General features: G+C 36.1%; 1 protein-coding gene and 2 pseudogenes across 6 annotated transcripts in view; all 3 read left to right on the forward strand.

The window, feature by feature from the left end:
* The window catches only part of LOC123685720 (RNA-binding protein Pasilla), a 210,864-nt gene that overhangs the window by 176,553 nt on the left and 9,881 nt on the right, over positions 1–24,430 (forward strand). For all 6 annotated transcript variants that reach the window (XM_045625597.1, XM_045625554.1, XM_045625562.1 and 3 more), the window contains 3 exons: positions 6,909–7,205; positions 17,879–18,180; positions 22,761–22,992. In XM_045625597.1, coding sequence (XP_045481553.1) covers positions 6,909–7,205; positions 17,879–18,180; positions 22,761–22,992 — 831 coding nt within the window. The remainder of the gene's footprint in view (positions 1–6,908; positions 7,206–17,878; positions 18,181–22,760; positions 22,993–24,430) is intronic.
* LOC123671779 lies at positions 1,966–2,028 on the forward strand (annotated as a pseudogene).
* Positions 2,805–2,867, forward strand: LOC123671780 (annotated as a pseudogene).

The following is a 24,430-nucleotide window of genomic DNA, read 5'->3' on the forward strand; positions in this document are numbered from 1 at the left end:
TTACAATAGCAAGAGTGGCAATGAAACATGTAAATAATGAAAATTTTTTTCAGATTCCCAAATTGTTGTCCATTATTTCGTTATATTAGACCAAAATATAGCCTATTTTCAAATTTGGACCTTACATTTTATGTATACTCTATATCTCGGGACTTTGTTTAATACACAACCTACTTTGAATGCCACCAGAGGATAAAATCTAAAAGTGTCGAGTCCAAGGAGCGTTAGAAATGATTTGTAACTATTCTACTATTTTTTTTTATTTGTCGGAAGTACCAATAAAAAAGGTCAAGTGTATGGCATTTTTGAAAAGACAAACGAATTACCTTCAAAGAGAAAGATATTAAGGGTAGTACCCTCTCAAACTGACACCCTGTGTATTCTCTACTAAACAAGACGAATAAATTGCAGCTCTCATAAGTTTATTTTCTGTTGCTTGTATCTTGTTGATATGATTTTTTGCAGCATATAGCCCCATGCTGCCGATCTATATGTTAGTTGAGGTCTTGAAACTTCTTTCTTCATACAAATGGGTGAAGTCATGCTCATTGCTGAGTCTGTTTTATCCATTACGTATTTTGTATGGCTTTTCTAACTCTATTAACTAATGTTACACCTGAATATTTGACTTCATTTTATCACATCTCCATATATCCTTAGATTTTAATTGATCTCAGTCCTTTTCTGTAGGAGACTAGCCTGACTATTTTTGCCATTTATTTGATTTTTCCATTCATTTTAGTGCTTATTTCAATTTTCCGTATATGATGTCTGTTCGTCGATGTCTGGCTTTTATTCCTGTATCATGTGCATATAGGGCAAGCAGATTCCTTGGGTTTTCTGGGATGTCATATGTATAGATGTAGAGTAGATGTCCTAGAACTGATCCTAGCGGCACTTTTGCTTCTACTTATTCAGTAATGCGTCGTATATTTCGTCGTGAAAATTCCTGCCTCTCAGGTAGTATCTTATTAGGTTAAACGTTTCGATGGTTTACCATGCCTTCCTCTTCTTGTAGGCTTGTCCTTCATTCCAAACTCGGTCGAACGATCTCTCAACATCGAATCGCACCAGTTATGTGGCTTATTTGTTCTGAATCCTTTCAGTAACATATGCAATAAGCCTCAATAGTTGAAGTTTTGATCATCTTCTGAATGAGATGAAACAATAATAATAAGTTTATTGAAACAAAAAATATAACAATGCCACCCTGTATAATTCACGATCCGTTTCCCTAAGGAGATGCTTTCCACGGTTGTAGGCGAACCGATCACGGCTTAAAAACCCGGAATTTCCTCACTCTGTTGGAAAATCTGTACGTGAAAGAATCGGCATTATAAGAACTCCAGCGTTTAATCGATCTGAAGTCCCATAAATCTTATTCCCGAGACACTTTAATGTGTTCTACAAGAATAAGAACTATTTATTTCGTTCATTAGAACTCTCTCGAAAAAGCCGTGACCCAAATGACGATTCCAGAAGAAATTACACGGAATTTGTGCATAAATCCACCGTTCGGCCAACAAACTTAAAAACGCGAAAGTAGGATCAACAAATATTACGGTTTTTAAGGTTCGGCCGCCGTATCTTACGAGAGAGCGAGAATTCTCTCGTCGAGCTTCGCGAGGCTGCAAAATACATATTTACCTACCTATCGGGCGTTATCAAAGGGGAACGGGAAAAAACCGCTTTCGAAAGCAATTTCATCAAGTTCCAACCTCGGCGACAGACCGGGCAAATCAACTATGTTAATATTAATAATAATAATAATCTATTGTTTTACAAATGTTACAAAACATAGGGAAATTATCGTCATAAAAGTCTCATTTACCTCAACAGAATAGAGTTTTTTTCTTGAAAATATTCACATTACTCAATAACTTTATTTGATTCGGTAGATGATTGATTCATAGATGTGTTAACATTTTTTTTGCTGGAATACATCATATTACAATTTTAGTATATGTACTCGCTTCGGCGGTACATGTACTAAAATTGGAACGATACAGAAAAGATTAGCATGGCCCCACGTTGGGCGCCATTTTTCAAACATTCTTTTGCTGGAATACAGAATATACACAAAAATTTATAGTGCCCCCCTTTCTCGTTAAGGAGCATACTTGCCCCAGCTCAGAAGGGTTGGGGTGGATTCGATTCCTCAGTGGTTAATGAAACAATAATGTTGATTTCATTCGGGTGATGCCCTTATATTATTACTATAACCAATAACTCAACACTTTAATGTGTTCTACAAGAATAAAAACAATTTATTTCGTTCATTAGAACTCTCTCGAAAAAGCCGTGACCCAAATGACGATTCCAAAACAAATTAGACGGAATTTGTGTATAAATCCACCGTTCGGCCAACAAACTGAAAAAGTCAAAAGTAGGATCAACAAATAGTGCGGTTTTTAAGGTTCGGTCGCCGTACGGTAAGAGAGAGCGAGAATTCTCGGGCTGTCGTCGGGCTTCGCGAGGCTGCAAAATACATATTTACCTACCTCTATCGGGCGTTATCAAAGGGGAGCGGGAAAAAACCGCTTTCGAAAGCAATTTCATCAAGTTCCAACCTCGGCGACAGACCGGGCAAATTAACTGGGTTAATATTAATAATAATCTATTGATTTACAAATGTTACAAAAATAGTGGGAAATTATCGTCATAAAAGTTCCTCAACAGAATAGAGTTTTTTTTCCTGAAAATCTTCACATTACTCAATAACTTTATTTGATTCGATAGATGATTGATTCATAGATGTTATAACATTCTTTGCTGGAATACATCATATTACAATTTTAGTATATGTACTCGCTTCGGCGGTACATATACTAAAATTGGAGCGATACAGAAAAGATTAGCATGGCCCCACGTTGGGCGCCATTTTTAAAACATTCTTTTGCTGGAATACAGAATATACACAAAAATTCATAGTGCCCTCCTTTCTCGTTAAGGAGCATACTTGCCCCAGCTCAGAAGGGTTGGGGTAGATTCGATTCCTGAGTGGTTAATGAAACAATAATGTTAATTTCAGTCGGGTGATGCCCTTATATTATCACTATAACCAATAACTCAACACTTTAATGTGTTCTACAAGAATAAAAACTATTTATTTCGTTCATTAGAACTCTCTCGAAAAAGCCGTGACCCAAATGACGATTCCAAAACAAATTAGACGGAATTTGTGTATAAATCCACCGTTCGGCCAACAAACTTAAAAAGTCAAAAGTAGGATCAACAAATAGTGCGGTTTTTAAGGTTCGGTCGCCGTACGGTACGAGAGAGCGAGAATTCTCGGGCTGTCGTCGAGCTTCGCGAGGCTGCAAAATACATATTTACCTACCTCTATCGGGCGTTATCAAAGGGGAGCGGGAAAAAACCGCTTTCGAAAGCAATTTCATCAAGTTCCAACCTCGGCGACAGACCGGGCAAATTAACTGCGTGACGTGGCTAATCGAACGCTTCGGCGGGTGGTCCTTTAATGTTGGAAACGTCCACGGATTACCGTTGTCTAATGGACGGCGAATTTAGACTGCCGAATTATTCTGGATTGTTTGAACGGTGCTTACGCGCCCCGTGTGTTCGCCTGCCCGGAGCCAGGAGCGAATCCGGATTTTTTTTGTAGAGGAGAGACGCGCAGCGCCACTGATCGGGTTTTAGGGGTTTTAGCTCCGGATTTAGTAAACCTAATTTCCGTGTAAACCTTTACATTGATATTTTTCATGGCCGAAAGTATTAGGTGTACAATTTTTCTTCCGCCGTTTTGCAACTGTTGGCTGTAGCGGTAAGTGGTAGTCGAAATAAATGATAAATAAATAGATGTCATACAATAAGCTTAGGTAATCGTTAACATAACGCCATCGATATATTAGTCGATTTGTGGCTGCATCATAAAGTTATTCTCATTAAACATGTCAGTTTACGGCCAAATTCTCGTCATTTGCGGGAGGTTTCAATTTTCTACTTTAATATGAAGAAATCTGCGGATGGAGCTCATCGATTGCTTTCAAATACATATGGTGAGGCCGCTATTAGTGAAAGAACGTGCCGAGAGTGGTTTCAACGCTTCAAGATAGGTGATTTTGACGTCGAAGACCATCATGGCGGTGGAAGAGAGAAGGTTTTCGAAGATACAGAATTGTGGGCATTACTTGATCAAGACACGTGTCAAACGCAACATAATTGGCAGGATCATTGGGAGTGATGCAGCAAGCCATTTCAAAACGCCTGAGATTGATGGGAATGATTCAGAACCAAGGAAATTGGGTGCCGTAGGAGTTGAAGCCGAGAGATGTTGAACGGCGTTTGTTTGCTTGTGAACAGCTGTTTGTAAGGCACAGACGGAAGGAATTTCTGCAGCGCATTGTGACGAAAAACGATAATCCCAAGCGTAGAAAATCCCAGCCATGCTTCCACATTTTTTTCTCAAACTACAATGATGAACTGATTAACAAGTTCTGTGTTGACTTAATAGTTATTTATGCAACAAGTGCAAAAAGTGAATGTTTATTGCACTCGACGTGAAATTGTCCGACGAGGCCGTTAGACCCAGTTGGACAACACGTCGATGCAATAAACAATTTTTGCACGAGTTGTATACCACATTTTTTCTACGTTCATGCAAAAAGCAAAAAATGATTTATTGAGGTGCGGCACTAGGTGTAGGAAAATGAAAAGCGCAACTTGAATAATTTATTATTAATATCGATTTGCAATGAAACAGGAACTAATACTCGGGAAGGCATTGTTTGTTTATCTCTGGCTGCTAACATTAATACAAAATAATATAAAATATGTAACTGTTTAAAGCGTATTGCCAATCTCACATCATATCTGATAAATATGTAGTGGGTTTGAACGTTTTCGTTTGTCATGATGACAGCACGTTGAAGTAGAATGGCAGATGAGTGCAATAAAAAACTTCTTTTTCCACTAAATATAGTTCAATAAAGTTTTACTTTTTGCATGAATGTAGAAAAAAAAACATACAATGCCTAAAACCTTCAAGTTTCCATTTTTAGAATTGGCGTAGTTTCATTTGTCAGATGTCAAAAGATGACAGTTTCAAAACTGACAGCTGCCCAGATAGCGGTCTATTCAAAATGAAACCATTTATTGGAAAACTGTGTACTAAAAACACCATGTATTTTGTCAATAATTCATTTCACTTGAATATAAAGAAGAAATATTTCATGTTTGATCCCTTTCGACATTCCCGCTTGTTGAAACTGGGAAGGTCATTTAGTAAAGAGATTTGACTACTGATGGAACGTCAATCAGATGAAAAGCTCAGTATCGGTAGATGAAACAATTCTTATTCGAATTGGTTTTTCGTCAATTTGCTCAATGGTTTTCAAGGTCCCCTGGAATAACACAAGAAAAGAGAGTGCTTTTTTAGATCCCTTTTGTAATTTAATCTACAACCTCCTGTTTTATTGTATTGTTACGATTCTTGATGTTTTACTGATTAAATTTTTGGTATATCCGCTAAACAGAAACACTTTCGTAATTATACCGTATTTTCAATTTTCCAAATGCATTTGAATGCCATCCTTCCTTATTTCATCATCAAGCTGATGAGGATCAGTATTCTTGGTTTTTTTTACCACTATCTTGATTCTCCTCGAGAAAACAATCTCGAATATTCGATTCAAAATGGATACAACTTTAAAGGATGAATTCATATTAGCTTACCCATTACACATTGTACCCTACTTAGAAAGGAACTGAAAAAACTAATAATATTAACAGTGAATTCAAATTGTACCATTTCTGATGGAACTTATCCATTTCAATATGATTTAAATTTCAAAGATACCTAATTCAATTTTTAAAAAAGTGTAAAATGGTACATAATGGCCGATGCGCAAAATTTCAATTTTTAAGCCAGTTTAATTTTTCGCTTCTTCTTCCAATAAATTTGGTCGTTTAGTGTCAAAGGTGACTTGAGTATTGGCTTTCAATGCTTCGAGAGTTGCTGGTTTGTCTGCATAAACCGATGACATTAACATAAAGAGTAATCGAGATGTGATATGTCGCATTTAATATTTAACAGGACCACTTCTGGAAATAAAGTTGTCACCAAATTGATTTTGCAAAATGCGCCGTCCTATTGGAACCAAATGTCGTTGATGTCAAGCTGATTAACTTTTGGAAACAAAGAATCAGTCGATAGCGCTCGCAATTCTCTCCTTCCTTGTTTCGAACGAAATAAAGGACCAATGATGCCGCCAGCGTGTAAACCACACCAAACTATTAATTTTAATGGATGTAATGGTGATTCGTTAATGGCCTGAGGACTGTCTTTGCTCCATATACGACAATTTTGCTTATTGACGAAGCCATTCAACTAGAATTGAGCTTCACCACTGAACTTAATTCTTCGGTAAAAATGCTCTAAGAACTTCACGAACAGATTTATTTTTTTCAAAGTAAATTTCCACAGTATGGAAGCGTTGTTCTGGCTTTGAAAGATTCATGATGAATCGTCAAACCTTACTGAACAGAAATGTCAACACAGTTTGACATTCGCAACTGTCAAACCATAGACAACAACCATTGAAACTATTCTAAAGAAACAAACATAGAGTAATAAACATAGTTAGAGGGAGTATACGCAATTTTTACATGTTACATTACGTTGTCGGATTGTGATATATTTTCAAATCCACAATTTACTATATCATTATGAATGTGTATTATATTGAATGAAATATATTTATTTGAATGATTCCCGATTAAATATGCAAATTTGAATATTTGGAATCCGATATTTTTTCTAATTGTCGAATTTATAATGAGCAGAATATTTATTAATTTCTGTATCTACCTGCTGAATCGGTTGTTTCACGTCGTTTGGTGCGCTTGAAGTTTGTTTTCCCGACTTACATTTTTCTTCTTCTTGTTTACAGGTACTACGGAACGAGTATGCCTCATCACGGGTACTGTGGATGCAATAATGGCTGTGAATGATTTTATAATGGACAAGATCCGCGAAAAACCCGAGGTGAAAGCCATGGTAGAGGGCGACACGAAGACGGATAGAGATAGGCAAATGAAAATTTTAGTACCAAACTCCACGGCGGGCATGATTATCGGTAAGGGCGGAAACTTCATAAAACAGATAAAGGAGACCAGCGGGTCCTACGTACAGATTTCGCAGAAGTCGAAGGACGTCAGTTTACAGGAGAGGTGCATAACTGTGATAGGTGAGTTTTCTTTATCTTTTTTACCCGATTCACAACGAACATTCAATAGTAATCGAATGTGATACATGAAATTGGAATATCCGATTCACATGAAAGCACCCACATAAAGAAACTTAATATTCACATTTACAGGGTGTCCCAAATTCGATGCTCACTGAGAGCATCTCGAGAACTATAAGACTTAGAGAAAAAAAATTTAAAGATCTATCTTTTCCATAATAATAAGATATCAGAAATCAGATGGTGAATATTTTTCTTCATTCTCGATTTACAGGTTTTTTAATATTTTACGATAACTTGGTTTCTATTGGAGATATTCGAAAAATTCCAAGAATTTTTTGTTGTAATTTTTATGGTTTATATGATACTCATAACAAATCATAGGAATTAATTAGTTAGAGATTTAGAGGAGAATTGGTATTTTTTAAATGACACACTATGTTTTCCAATGCACATTTGTTGAAAAGCATCGCGTTAGGGTTTTTCCAAAAATGTCATCATCCGTTCCAAAGATATTGAGTTTTTCGCCTTCATCCTTGAAATGATCCTTATATACAGGGGTTATATTCACTGGGATGGCCTATTAGACGTTTATGGAAAACTAATCATAATCCAAACCACAACTATGGTATCTTTCCAACTATTTTTTATCGAGAAAACTACTGAAATCAATTCAAAAAATTCGATAAAAGCACCAACAGAAGCTTTTGAGTACTCGTTCATTAATTCACTTATTGCGTACTGCAAAATTGTTCACCATGGGCAGAACAGATCATAAGGTGAATGCATAAGAACTTCCCAACCAAACTCCCGCAGCTTCTGGCGAGTCACTATCGATGTGTGAGGCCTGACGTTGTCCTGATGGAACACAATTTCTCTCCTATTGGCCAAAGCTGACCGCTTCTGGACTAATTCTTCGTTCAGACGGTTTAATTGTTGACAGTACAGTTTCGAGTTAACAGTTATGGCGTAGGGGAGCAGTTCATAGTAGATAATTCCCTGCCAATTCCACAAAACACACAGCAAAACCTTTCTGACCGTCAATCATATGGCCACCGTTTCCGCCGGCTCACCGCGTTTCAGTCACAACCGTTTTCGCTTGACGTTGTCGTAGGTGACTTACTCTTCATCGCCAGTCATCATCCGCTACAAAAATGGGTCGGTTTTGTTGCGATTCGGCAGCGATTTGCAGATAGAAATTTGGTCTATGTGGTTGTTGGCGATAACTCGTGTGGTACCCACACATCGAGCTTCTCCTTTAATTCAGTTTTATAAAAATGGTTTCGAACGGTTTTTCGTGCAATCTTTAGCTCTTGGGCAATCGAAAAAATGCTTACCATCAGGTCGGACTTGACAATGCCCATGGTTTTATCGACATTTTCGACAATTGGTCTTCCAATGCGTGGTGCATCTTTGACATCGAAATTACCCGAACTAAATCAAAATTGCACGTGATTGGCTGTTACAGTGTCAGGACCATTAACACTATTCACATTTTCAGCCGCCTGTCTTGCATTTTCGCTTTTATGATAATAATAATATAATAATAATAAGATTTATTTCCCAGAAATTAATACAGATACAATCAATTATGAAAAATCATATTTGTAGGTAATTCACAAAAAAATGCAAGAAGAAAAAAAAATAAGCAATCCAAACCGGGATCGCATGAAATAGTGAAAATTAAAAATCAGATCGCTCTCAATGTCCTAAGAGTGCCATTAACCAGAATTCACGGTAATCCTGTCAATCTCATCCGCGGACATACCGTGGACAAAGAAAAACTCTAAAATATAGGGTATTTTCTCATTGCTAGTGTCCATTTTTGACGCGCTCTCAAACTGAACTGAGTCAACTAATCACAAAACTTTCAGAAAAGATTTTATGGTACAAAAAGAGATACAGATAACTAAAACCATCTATTGAAATATAATGGATTTCCGATTTCTTTTTACTACACTAATATAAATATTTATATAACAAGTACCTACTCTTTGAATTACTCAATGAAATTTATTTATCAATAACCTACAATGAAATTTATTTATCAATAACCTCAAAAGCGCTCAAACACATCTGAAAGTGGAATTTTTCCCTCCAAAAAAAAAAAAGCCATTCAGAATATTTCAACGGTCGAACAGCGAATTTTCAATAGTTCCCTTCACCGAATGGCCAGCTCTTGTAAATTCCAGCGGCTTTTAACAATATATATATCGAACACGATGGGTAGGCACAACTCACAGGCGGAAAGCTCTTTATTGGGTTTCCATATTGAACCATCGATATCAGCAGCCCCTGTTGAAACTGGCCACAGTTGCCTGCACAAGGGCTTCATGAATATTTTCCCAATTTAGGAATTAGCCTAGTCGGTAGTATAATGGACTGTACCGTGTTAGAAGAATCGCTCCTGCCAACGTAATTAAAGCTTCGTGTTCTGCGCCTCTGTCGAAACACAAAAATGAACTTGCTGAAATACGGGACAGAAACGAACAGAACGCCCTCGAACGGACAATATCCGAAATTATTGAGAGAGCGGGAATTTGCAGAGAGGCCCAAAACAAAGAGGAGCTATGACATGTAAACGATGCGTTTTATTCGACGGTTTTATTATTTGCGGATACTAATTGGCTACAGGGTTACGGTTTCGAAGAGAATTATAATTTTTTGTGACCGTGTTCAATTAGACATATTTTCAGTTTCACGAACCCGAGAAGCAAATATTTGCTGAATCATTAAACTTCAACAGTAAACGTGTGGTGCATTCATTAAGTCATATACAGGATGTCCCTCATTGCTTAGTGGAAGCATCTCGAAATCTATAAGAAAAAATTAGAAAAATTAGTTATTGTCTAAAATTAATTATAATATCGAAAAATGAGTTCCCTTCCAACATTAACCTTCCAAGGATATCCCTTACAAACTATGTAGTTTGCAAGGGATACTACTGAATTTGATTCTGGAAAGCGGTTCCTCGGTAGCTCAGTTGTAGGAGCACTGAACTAGAAATTTCAAGGTTGCGGGTTCGAGTCCCGCTCGAGGAGGAACTTTTTATGGAATTAAGAATTGTCTGTAACCCATCATATATTATGCTTTTATAAGAAGAAATCTTCAAGAAACCCCGATCTTTCTTCATGAAATAATAAAATATCTGAAAGCAGATCATAGATATCCTGATTCGTTCTCGGGTTACAGGGCGTTTCTGAAAAAATACTGTTTCAAACATTTTGCTATATCTTTGTTTCTGTTCGAGATATTTGAAAAATTCTAAAACATATTTTTCAGTAATTGTTACGGTTTATATGATAATCATAACAGATCATAGAAATTAATTACCGTTTTAGAGATAATGGGGATATAGGAGATAAAGGGGATATAGGAGATATAGGGAATATAGGGGAGATTTGTTGTTTTTTAAATAGGACAACCTATATATTTTCAACGCTGTTTTTTAGCCGCAGATTTTCGAGAAGCATTAGTTGCTGCTTTTTAAATAATCCCAATATTTTTATTTATTTCGAGATTCAATTCATTTTCTGTATATTGTATAATTGTAATCAAGTTATAATGAAAAGTCCCTGGCCTACCATAGTAAAACACTTTTTTTTGGAAAAATTTGATTTTATTATTCAACATGCCTTCGAGGGCGATACAGCGGTTATAGCGATCTTCCAACTTTTCGATACCATTTTTGTAGTACGATTTGGGTTTCGCAGAATAAGCCTCTGTTTCTGCGCTGATTTTCTTTCCAGCGAGCATTATTTTGAGGTCTGAGAACAGAAAAAAGTCGCTGGGGGCCAGATCTGGCGAATACGGTGGATGCAGAAGCAATTCGAAGCCCAATTCCCGCAATTTTGCCATTTTTTTCATTGATTTGTGACACGGCGCATTGTTTTGATGAAACAGGACCTTTTTTTATTCAAATGGGGCCGTTTTCTAATGATTTCATCCTTTTAACGATCCAATAACGCTATATAATAATCGCTGTTGATGGTCTGACCTTATTGGAGGTAATCAATGAATATTATACCTTGCACATCCCAGACTACTGATGTCATAACCTTGCCAGCTGACTGTTGTGTTTTTCCTCGCTTTGGATTTAGTTCATCGTGTGGAGTCACTCAGCTGACTGTCGATTGGACCCCGCAGTGAAATGATGGAGCCATGTTTCATCCATTGTCACATATCGACGCCAAAGTTCAGGTTTATTGCACTTAAATAACTTCAAACACTGCTCAGAATAATTAACATGTTTCTTGTGAGCTCGCGCGGAACCCATTTTGCACACAGTTTTCTCATGTACAAATATTAGTGAATGATGTATGCGTTCAGATGATATCTTCACAATGTCTGCTATCTCAATCAACTTCACTTTACGGTCACTCAAAATTATGTTGTGAACTTTTTTGATTTTTTCGTCGGTGACACCTTCTATTGGGCGTCCACTGCGTTCGCCATCTTCGGAGCTCATTTCACCTCGTTTAAACTTAGCATACCAATCAATGATGGTTGATTTTCCTGGTGCAGACCCCGAAAACTTTTCATCAAGCCAATATTTTGCTTCGACTGTAGCAATATTTTATCAGCACATGAAATTTTTTTTCAAATAACAAAAGTAGCTACACTGTTACACTCACAACGCAATATCTCACAAACTTATGGTCGGACTGCTTTCAAATTTTGACGTATGTTGGTAATGTTGGTACTAAATAAAAATCATATGGATTTAAAACTAGCACCGCCATCTGTGCATCAGACCGGGGACTTTTCAATTGGCATAATATAGGACATTCCATTCAATAAACGCCACATCCCCTCTATATCTCTAAAACGGTAATTAATTTCTATGATCTGTTATGTGTGTCATATAAACCATAAAAAATACTGAAGAAAAAAAGTTTTACAATTTGTCGGTTATCCCGAACAGAAACCAAGATATAGCGAAATAGTTGAAACAGTTATTTTGCAGAAACGCCTTGTAACTCGAGAACGAATTATATCTACGAAATGCTTTCTGATATCTCCGAAAAAAGCGATCAGATTTTTTTCCCTAAGTCTTATAGTTCTCAAGATGCTTTCAGTGAGAGCATCGAATTTAGGACACTCTGTATCAGGTATCTCCACAACTCGTCTAGTCAGGGGGTCTCAGAATCCTTTTGAGCTAGAAAAAAATGGAAGCCACATTTTCGTGCTCGATTTTTCAGAATATTTTTTTGGTGAAAACCTTCTAAATTCAACTGTTTTCAAGCTATAAGTGAAAATTGTAAAATGACGTAAACTACTGATATTATATTCACAAATTTCCATACTCTTTTTTTACTATTTTATGAAATAAATATTTGAATTCAACTACGAGCATCTCAATCGAAAACTTTCGTGTCGATAAGAAGGTGAATTATTTTTTTCTTCTACTATTACGAAACCAATACTCTAGGTAGTATGTAAGGATCTCTCAACATATCATTAGAGATAATTACAAATTCATCGTCAACAATGAAGATTTTGTAATGAGAATTAATAACCTTGACTACCTGTGTAATATGCAACTGCATGTTTATATTATCCATTAGAAGAATAATTCTTCTTTTTACACAATATAAAGTCCAAGGATTCGCCTTTTTTTAGATTGCATACAATACAAAAGAGTTGTTGTGATAGAGGTTATTTCCAAATTCTGAAATAATTATATTTTTTGGATAGCATGTCGATCGTGAGAAATCGAGTTGCATGTGATAATCATATTTGACAATAATGATTAAATTGTTCAAGCATGAATATGGAATTGTTGGTTTGAGTTATTCGTATGTAGGAAAAAACCCGAAATTATTATTCCGGTATAGGAAAAAACCAAATTCTTACGGAAGAATGGAAGTCCAACGCTCAATTCATAATTTCTCTCAAATATGAATTCCAAGTATATTAAAAAAAAATTGAAAACTTTTTTTCAAGTCGACCATGAAATATTGCCTTTGATATTGCAGTTGATATTTGGTAAACTTTGAAGTCTCATAATTTTCTCATTTTCAGCTCAATAAGATAAATTGTTTATTGGCGTGCAGACAAATTTTCAATTCTGGAAAAAGTATCAATCTTCAAAATTCTTTCAATAAACTCTAGATTAAATTAAATAAATCAGTTTCTACTTGCATAATCGATATTTTGTTGAATGCAGTCTCATTAGTCTTTAGACGGGAGTTTGTTGTTGAACCCTAATTATGAAACATCCTGTGGAATAATTTCGTGGTAAATTTTTTCAAATTACCAATTTCCATCAAGAAACATTTCTTTTCATCATTTTGTTCTTTGATTCTTGGCTTTAAGTGCCTACTTTTTCATTTTTAAGGGACAAATAAACAGTTTACCCAATTCAAAGAAATTATGAAATTTTACGAAATGACTTGCTTCATTGTGCCATACTCTCAGTGCGGAAGCTCAGTTTATGAGTCAACCAATGAGAAGGCAACAATACGCATGTTTTTCAGTTATTATAATGATTATAATCAATCAGTTCGAAATTTATTTATGCGAAGTTATTGAATTCAAGTAAATAATCAAACAAATCAATTCAACTGTAACGTGAAATCTTTTTTTTTAATTCAGATTGATATTTTTTCATTTACTGCCTGCATACGATTAGGTTTTGAAGAGCATCTTGAAGAAAATTTTATTGCTTAAAGTAAACTGTTGATGACAAGTTCACTTCTCTCTTAAAAACGAACTAGGGCACTTTAAGCCATGAACCAAAAAAAATTTTGAAGAGAAATGGTAATTGATGAAAACTGGTAATTTGAAAAAATTTTACTACGAAATTAGGATGTTTGAAAATTGAGTTCAAATTTTCAAATTTCTGATTAACCCTGTATAGTGACTGATAAGCCAGCACTATAACAAAAAATTGAACATGGAAGTTGAAATTAATAATTTCATCTAGTTTACTAAAAAAAATTTGGAAATTGAGCTCAAAATAAGAAAACTATGAGTCTTGTTTTGAACTTGAATGTATTATCATTTACTTGCATTCAAAACAAAGCGCATGACATGCGCTTACCTTGTTTTTGACTTCATCTTGTTTGCTGCTGAACGGTTAAAAATCGAAACCCGTGTGAGTAAAATCATTTCTCACAGTTCAGACTGCGTACAATGATTCTACACTGTAAAAGACCAATGAAATCTCGATGAAAATGTCTTTGAAAGTTGATGCGGAAATCCACACTGTCAAGAAAGGTCATTTTGAAATGAATCAATACTAATTGCCATTCCATTTTGTGAAAGCTATTCTAGGAAAAATATTGTTGGAGAACCACATTTCTCACTTGTATGGTTTCGGCACTCCTACGGAGTTTTTTGGCGCTGAATACGCAACAAATCGCTCATATAATCTGCTCAATGTCTGCAAACTTTTTTAATAATTTCAATATAATTGAAATGAGGTGCACACACTTGGCATAAAAGGAGCTAAAACTCCTTTCATCGGCCCGGAACCTTTCTGTGGCGTAGACAAATGTACCTACAAGAAAGAGATTCAGGAGAAGGAAGTAACCGAAAAAGAAATACTCTGGCGGAATCTTCCTGGTTTGGATCACTCCAAAAAGTTTCTTCGAAACTTTGACCCTACGAGATCCAAGAATATCTGGATCTTAGTAAAAATATGCTACACCTCCTCACTGGATTCCTTACAGGAAATTATCGCCTTAGGAAACACCTCATAAGAATGGATCTAACATAAAATTACGAGTGCAGATTCTGTGGAGAGGAGGAGGAAACTCCGGATCACCTGGTGACAGAATGCCTCGCCATCGCTAGCCAACGCAAAACGTTTGGACAAGAAACTTGAAGAAGTCAGGAATTGGCCTCCTTGAAGCCATCCCAGATATTGGAGTTCATCAGAACTCTGGAACTGGAAGGCGAGCTGTAGATCACGTTATGGAGAGAATAGCTCTATGATGAAAGGCACAATAGACCATTAGGTCGCAGTGAAATGAAAGCTCCTTGATTAATTCTTAAAGTTAATACATAAATAATCAAGAGGCTACGGCGAACCGAACAAAGTAAATACATATAATGTACAGGGTATTCTACTTGCAACATCGAAGTTGTTGGTACTTTTTGAGTTTTTGATATAACCAACATCAGTACTGAAAATATTTCAGATCGATAGATCGGTGGATCCTACTCAAGAAACCAAATCTTCAATAAAATCGTACCTTTCATTCTCAGTAAAAGTCTAGGGTACCGTTAGGGATTCATCAAGCCAAGTAGCTTTTTTAACCCACTACTTGACTTCAAAATCAAGCTCGTGAAGAATTACATACTTGAGCTTGACTTAACTTGATTTTAGATATTTATTGCTTGACTTGATATCAAGCTACTTGATATTATTTGAGCTTGATATGCACGCGTCGCACGGCATATATTTCTGCAATCTCGTGCGCGCTTAGACTGAATAAGGGGATTCCTCGAGCGCCGAGAGACTGTAGCATTCGCCAGTGTGACTTTATTAGTAGTTTTCTCCACGGGCGTAGCCAGGGGGGGGGGCGGGTGTTGGGGGTTCAAACCCACCACTCAAATGTTAAAGATGTAAAAAAACCTTTTTTTTTCTAAATCTCGAAAATATTTTTTAATGGAATTATGTAAAAAGTGAATGAAATTATCACTCTCAGTTCAATTAATTTGTAATGTGAAATTTGAATTGAATTACCTCTACGTAATCCAGTCAATTTGTGCTCACATGTGCCCCTCAAAGAAAAGTTATGGGTTAGTTTGATTTTTTCGATCGTATGTAATGGGTGTTTTTTTTCGAGGTATATAACTTTAAGTTGTTACGTTAAGGAAGTTACATCCGTGCCAGCCTTGTCGGTCATATGCCAGAAATCATATTCAAAATGAAATGCCACAAGATTATCTTGCGGATAAATCAAATTCATATCAATCGAATAATCCATCGTTGTTTTATTGCAATTTAAAGTTCTATAGCTCTAAAAGAAACCCTTTATTTTTTTGGGTTCTGAATCCGAATCTGAGGTTTAGCACCAAAATTCTGTGACGGAATATTAAAAAAAAAAAACAAAAAAATTTAATCTTCTGACGTTTTCTTCCATAAAGTTTTTTGTCCGAAAAACCTGGCTCAAACGATAGTTCAAAATTGGCGTATTATATCTATCTCTGCTAAAACTCAGTTGATGGGGTTGTTTTAATTTCTTCGATTTATTATCTCTGTTTCTGGGGTACAGAATTCGAATCTGAAGTTTACCACCAAAATTTCATGATAAAACATTGAAAAAAAAATGCAAAAAAGGTGATAACTATCATTTTTTACCGGTTTTTTGCCTATAAACTTTCTACTCATAAATTTGAATTTGAGTACTCTGTTGTATAAATACTACGACGGTATTTTTTTCCTGAATATATTTATAGGAATCGATGTAAAGAAATAAACTGAATTTCAAAAAGTGATTTCGAAAATGCTTTTTTTCTCAAAACATACTTGAAAAATAGAACTAGTGAAAATAGACTGAATGGGTTGGCTCTTTTAAAGTTGATATATTTAAAAAGAAAAACATAATATTTTTTTTATAATATGTAAACCCCCCCTCCCCCCGAAACTGAAACCTTGCTACGCCCGTGGTTTTCTCACATTTCTATGAAATCTATTGGTAGATTTTGGCAGTTTCAGAAATATCTTTTCAAACTCGGCCAAAATGGCCAAGGATTTTTTATCAACGCCAGCATCTTCAGCTCCTGTTGAAAAACAATTTTCCAGAGCTACTCTTACAGTTACAAAAACCCGAAGTAGTTTAGGCGACAAATCTATAAGATGCCTCATGTTTCTTAGATCCTGGATGGGAAATTATGAAATCAAACAAAGCCTGGAGGTTTCTCACTATTAAGAAACTTTATTTTGTTATGATTTATAGTAATTAAATTTATGTTTCTATTTCAAAAAATTAGATATTTTCGCTTCTTTTATACAATAAGTTGAATAAATAAATTCAGTCATTTCCTCCCAACTGAAAATTTGTCAAATTGTAGCTAACCCAATATCTAGACGAAAAAATACAACCAGCTGGCTATAGCATGGTGGATTATACGTCAGCTGGTGCCTCAAACATGAAAAAAAAAATATTTTCAATGACAACTCTGACAGCGACTCTGAAAATGAATCAGAGAGTGCCACACTCGCGAGAAAAGGACTTTCTCCACATGTTGCACAATAATATTTAGTTATTTCCACTCTCAGTATCAGAGTCGCTGTCAGAGCTGTCATTGAAAATATAATTTTTTTTTTCATGTTTGAGGCACCAGCTGACGTATAATCCACCATGCTATAGCCAGCTGAATGTATTTTTTCGTCTAGATATTGGGTTAGCTACAATTTGACAAATTTTCAGTTGGGAGGAAATGACTGAATGAATTTTTTTTCTTCGTGTTTGGGGGGCTGCCGCCGAGTCGTAGCTGACGTTCACGAGGCTTTTTATTACTATTATCTGATGCATCTCACCAAGTATCTTTCGAGAGGAAATAATCAACCAAATTTGCACCTGGCTCCCGGACTATAACGTTACCAAACTGATACCTATCAGTAGCGGAGCTACTTACGCTACCGATCTTTCTGCTGAACGCGCCCATTGCTTTTGACAGTTTTAACGAAATTTTTATAATTGATTTTTTGTTTTCAGGTGATAAGGAACAAAACAAAGAAGCATGTCTGATGATAATCAGCAAGATCGTCGAAGACCCTCAGAGCGGAACGTGCCTCAACGTGTCCTACGCGGACGTGAACGGACCAGTCGCCAATTTCAACCCAACGGGTTCGCCATTCGCCAATAACGGAAATGGCTTCAACGCTTCCACCACCAGCCTGAACAGTAATATAAGCTCGACCATCATGCTGAATGGGGGTCTCAACATGAGCCTCAATCTAGGACAGCCGGGACAGGGAGTCGGCAACATAACTGCCCAGTTATTGGATCATATAAAGGTAGATTTTCGTTAACCGCCTGCGCTCCGATACGTATAATCAGTCCATTTGCCTCTCTTAATTGATTTTATTAATGCGCGTATTGGTGTTATTTCTGGCTTATCATTCGCGTTTTGGGGAAAATGCTGACTGAAGGAAAATATATATACAGGGTGTTCCTAAATTGAACGTACAAACTAAAAGGCGAGATTCCTTAAGTGAGTTTAAGAAAAAAAAAGTCCCATAAACATGGGGTCGCAAACGTTTCGTTTTCGAGATACAGAGTGTTGAAGTTTGAATTTTTTTCAAGTTTTTTTCTCATAGTATCTACACTTCACAAGATATTCAACTGAAATTTGGCATAGATATTACATTTGAGAGTTCTCACCACGTGACATGGCAATTTCGATAGAAGATCTACAGGGTGATATTTTTTCTGGAACACTGCCACCTGTTCTTCTGCAGAACTTTTTTTTTGGTGAGCAACTGTTAATTTGAAAAAATGTAAAAAGAAGCTTTGTTCTTATACTAAACTTTTCGGTCTCTTGTAGTTTTGTTGTATCTACCAACGATTTCGAGAAAAAAAATTTTGAACGATTCTCTCGAAATTCTCGTAACTATGATAGGAAGGCCAGTTTGTAATCTGGCAGTGTTCCAGAAAAAATATCACCCTGTAGATCTTCTATCGAAATTGCCATGTCACGTGGTGAGAACTCTCAAATGTAATATCTATGCCAAATATCAGTTGAATATCTTGTGAAGTGTAGATACTATGAGAAAAAAACTTGAAAAAAATTCAAACTTTAACACTCTGTATCTCGAAAACGAAACGTTTGCGACCCCATGTTTATGGGACTTTTTTTTCTTAAACTCACTTAAGGAATCTCCCCTTTTCGTTTGTACGTTCAATTTAGGAACACCCTGTATATGGCCATTTATCGAATAGAAAAGTGTCTGCCCTTTGTAATTAAGTACAATTGAAATTGAAAACAATGGAAATTCTACACTATGGTTTATTATTGCCTATTTCATCGCAGAATATATCAACCATTATGGAAAAATTCATATAGATGGTTTTACAATAGGAGGTTTAATTTTTTTTTAATAAAAAAACGATTTTTTCGGCAACCGTCCGGGAAGTGCTCACTTCCCGGACGCTTTTTCTCTGAGAAAGTAGCTTTTCCCGGCCTAGTCCGGAAAGTACGTACTTCCCGGACTAGGCCGGAAAAGAATCATAGAATCCATAGCAACCGAGATAACGGCTGACAGTTCATATGAAATTAGTTGTCAAAAATTTGCATGTTTTTTGATCGCAATCGCAATAAAATATGGAAAGCAGCAGCGATAGTGTTATTTTACATGGTTGCCGAAAAAATATTGTACGCAACACGCCCGAAAATGGTTTTTTTGGACTCACAGACTTCCAGGACTCGCTTACGCTCGTCCTGGAATTTTGTCTATTCGTCCAAAAAAAACCTATTTTCCGGACTTGTTACGTAAATTACTATTTATTCAGGAGAAATGGATAATGTTTATTTCATTGTAAAGAGCAAGGTATGTCATTAAAGGAAGAAAAATGATATCAGGCAAATAGCCGTCACATCTACGGTTGCAACACCATATACTTTTCATGGAATTTCCTTAACCAATTCTCACATTTGCGGCTGTATGTCTCCGATAACTTCACGAATTCCATCTTAAAAGACTTGAATCGATTTGGAGCATTGACATAGACCTTATTAGGCCAATTGAAAAGTCCCCGGTCTGATGCATAGATGGTGGTGCTAGTATTAAATCCATATGATTTGTAGTTAGTATCTTCAAACGATACGTGTCAAAATTTGTCAGCAGTCCCACCATTAGTTTGTGAGATATTGCGTTGTGAGTGTAGCTACTTTTGTTATTTGAAAAAAGATGGAAAAAGAAGAATTTCGTGTGCTGATACAATATATTGCTTTTTGAAGGGATACAGTTAAAGCAAAATCTTAGCTTGATGAAGAGTTTCCGGGGTCTGCACCAGGACAATCAACCATCATTGATTGGTATGCTAAGTTTAAACATGGTGAAATAAGCACTGAACGGCGAACGCAGTGGACGCCCAAAAACAGGCTGTCACCGTCGAAAAAATCAAGAAAGTTCACAAAATAATTTTGAATAATCATAAAGTGAAGTTGATCGAGATAGCAGACGTTGTGAAGATGTCATCTGATTGTGTATATCATATCATTTACGAATATTTGTACATGAGAAAGCTGTGTGCAAAATGGGTACAGCGCGAGCTCACAATCGATCAAAAGCAACAACATGTTGATGATTCTGAGCAGTGTTTGAAGCTGTTTAAGTGCAATAAACCTGAATTTTTGCTTCGATATATGACAATAGAAGAAGCATGGCTCCATCATTTCACTCCGGAGTCCAATCGACAGTCAGCTGAGTGGACCGCATACGATGAACCGAATCTAAAGCGAGGAATAACACAACAGTCAGCTGGCAAGGTTATGGCAGCAGTATTCTGAGATGCGCAAGGTATAATATTCATTGATTACCTCCAAAAGAGCCAGACCATCAACAGCGATTATTATATAGCGTTATTGGATCGTTTAAAGGATGAAATCGTTAAAAACGGCCCCATTTGAAGAAAGAAAAGGTGCTGTTTCACCATGCACCATGTCACAATTCAATGAAAACAATAGTAAAATTAAATGAATTGGGCTTCGAATCGCTTCTGCATCCACCGTATTCGCCAGATCTGGCCCCAGCGACTTTTTCCTGTTCTCAGACCTCAAAAGAATGCTCGATGGAAAGAAATTCAGCGCCAATGAAGAAGTAATCGCCGAAACTGAGGCCTATTTTGAAGAGAAAGACAAATCGTACTACAAAAATGGTATCGAAAAGTTGGAAGATCGCTATAGTCGCTGTATCGTTCTCGAAAGCAACTATGTTGAATAATAAAATCGAATTTTGCCAAAAAAAAATGTGTTTTACTATGGTAGACCGGGGACATCAGTATCTTCCAATTCGTTCGTCCATAAAAAATCATTAATCATAGGTCCGTAGCTCAATCCATTCACCGTAACAGTTGCACCAGCCTCATTATCGAATAAGTAAGATCCAATCACACCACCAGCCCAAAAACCGCACCAAACAGTGACATGTTGAAGATGCATTTCAAGGACACAATCAGCAAAGATACGACGTTGTTCGTGTTCAACCATCATTCATGAGATTTGGTTTTGATTCTTTACATCATTAATTTGTCTCAACAGCTCAAACGTTTCCAACAGTTTCACCTTTGCCGGTCGAGAAAGTGCTTCAGGATAACCCAAAAGTGCTTTAGTTTAGGGAGCTGTGACTGCAAAATTTTCACCATTTTTGTAGTGAATTTCAACAATTTCAATGCGTTGTGAATCAGTTTATCAATCCATTTTTAATAATGGCGTAGTATTAACTTGTCAAATGTCAAAAGATGATAGCTGCCCTTATGGAAGGCTATTCTAAATTAAACCTTCTATTCGAAAACCTTTATATGTATTTAATTAAATTTATGTACTACAAAACTTGGTTGATGTAGGTATATTGATTATCCTATCCAGAAAAACTGATTTATCAATTGTGAAGCTAGCATTGAAATAATCAAACTCAAAAATATAGAAAACACAGAATTCTTAATATGTATAAACTAAATACAATATTTTTTTTGAGTCTACCGATGGAAAAGAGAACCCTTGTGATCACTTTCGGGATTAAAATTTTTTTTCCTTCGCAAAATGCATTTCATACCATCCTGAACAACTTTGTTTTCGTGGCTGTTTTTTATCTTGAAAAAAACTGCTAGGGTATATTGCAGTAAACTACTTTGCAACTTCCAGAATTAATTACGTTGCACGAAAAACATTCAGAATTGGACAATTCGAAGTGAAAAGTCAAGGAAACGTTGCAAAGTAGTTTGGTGCTATAGATCCCAGCATTGCTCAACGCATATTGTTGTGAAAAGCATTTGTTTACACTTTGGATGAAATGCAATGTAGTGAACTGGTTGGGCAGCTATCCTTAGTGAGAATAACTCCTGAAGATGCCAGACACTCGAACTGGCGAAACGTCGAGAATAAATAAACGACGTCGACTAAAATACAAAAGAACAAGTATCAACAATTGAAAAGTAGTTTGGTGCAATAGACCTCAGTAACATCATAGTGCTAGGGTTTTAACCATTACACTTGTTTTTTGATATTTTGCATTATTTTAATTATTATAAGATGAGAGAAAATAATAAACTATCGTGTAGAATTTGCATTGCACAAATATTATCTACGAATTTCAATATTTCAACATTGTTGTTCAATTCTTGCCCACAAAATTGCAACCTAATTCTGGTTCAATAAATTTGATCATTAACTTCATCAAAAATCAATGAAGAAGAGAGATTCTATAAAATTGCCTTCTACTGGCATTTATGAGGTTTCAACAATTACATGGATGTAACAGCTGGATCATAACATTGCACAAATTAAGACAAAAAGCTTCCTCAAACTTCCCAAGTCTTAATTTTATGATTATTAATGCTATAGCATTCTAATAGTTTATTTTCTTACATTTTTCAGGTCCAGTTGAGGAGTACCGGTTATTCCGAGAGCCATGTAGCGGAAATAGCTACTGCTTTGACTGTCCTAGCCAAATACGGAATTTTAGGAATGGGTCTAGGTTTGGGCACTACACATGGTGCTCTCCCAGTTTCTAGCTATCTGGGTGTAATGGAACAAACCGGTGCTACTGTAACCAACACTAGTGCTATGTTCGGGGCACTTGGGCAAGCAGCCTTAGGTGACTGTTTAGGTGAGTGCATCAAATGTTTTGCAACCAAGGGTAGACTTTATGATTACTTCTAAGATGGAAAAAATGTTGGCCCCCGATTTGAGAATGCATTTCTGAACAACATTGGTTTTGTGTACGTCTGTGTGTCAGCAAATCCTAGTAAAAACCTTTACTTTCACAATTTTATTCGATTTTGAGAAAGTTGGTGTGTATCTCCACTTTGGGCCGTGGATTGAATCGTAAATAGATCTATAGAAATTTCAGCTCAAGTGCATACATGAAATTCCCGAGATCCATATATATTTCATGTTTAACTGGTGGGATATTGATAACATTTGGAATGGGTATTCCAGTTGGGTTATAAAAGATTCTCATATTCTTAAATAAGAACTGAGGGATGCCCAAAAGTGTTACAAGACCGAAAACAATGTAACAACTGGAGTACTGTGGAGTGCATTTTAAGTAAGAGCGGAGAAAGAACGAGGAAGCTTAGTAAGACAATTGTCGGCAGAGTATTTTTCTATTTTGTCTCTGAATTAGGTCCCAAATGGAAGGTCCTAGGAACTTGAAATATTCAAGGTTCAGATCTCGAATAAAAATCGTCTTCATTCAGAAATAAAAGTACATAAATCAATTACAAAAAAAAAGGTGACATTTAGCTTAAAGGTATTCTTATTTATAATCTATTGACGCGGTTAAGTTCGGTAATGAGCTAAATCCGACTAAGAGTTCCGTAAATATGGTCATTTGAAGTACTGTTTTCCTAATCGTTTCAAAACAATAGATTCAAGCCTCGTGAGAAATTTCTTGCCGATCGCATAATCAGAACCATAGAAAATTGAGGCAGAATATCGAGAAAAAAAGTCAGTGACAATAGATCCAACCTAGTTGAAATTTTGCAAGTGGATATAAAATAACGATTTCAAGCTGTATACAAAATTTCATGTTGATCGCGTCACCAGAACCATATAAAATTCATGCTAAACGTCGTAAAAAAAACCCAATATTTTCCTTACAATAGCTATATCTAACTTGGTTGTAAATAACCACTCGAATGTTCTTGCCATATTTTAAGCGAATCGTACCATCTGAGCTGCTCATCTAGATGAATTAACCGACAACAATGACAGCATGATAAATCCCATATCCCATCTCATATATTCAGTTCTGTGCTCATCAACGGACTAACTTGCAAAAACTGCTGATGCCAAGTCAGTGCTTTTTCGTTGTTTTTTGTTTGGTTTTTTTATGGCTTGATAATATTTCAAGTCTGGTGACTTCAATAGGATGAACCCAGTTCATCTCTGATTATTATGTTAGTCGTTTTGAAATTTCGTATTGCATACCATGGAACCATTTAAACATGGTAATCCTCCTAGTTTTCTGAGGGCCTGATAAAATTGATAAAGAAAAGTATTTCTAAATTTTTCCAGCCTATTATTTTCAGTGTTGTCCTAGG

This window comes from Harmonia axyridis, chromosome 1 (assembly GCF_914767665.1).
Source record: "Harmonia axyridis chromosome 1, icHarAxyr1.1, whole genome shotgun sequence".
In the NCBI taxonomy this organism is placed as follows: domain Eukaryota; kingdom Metazoa; phylum Arthropoda; class Insecta; order Coleoptera; family Coccinellidae; genus Harmonia; species Harmonia axyridis.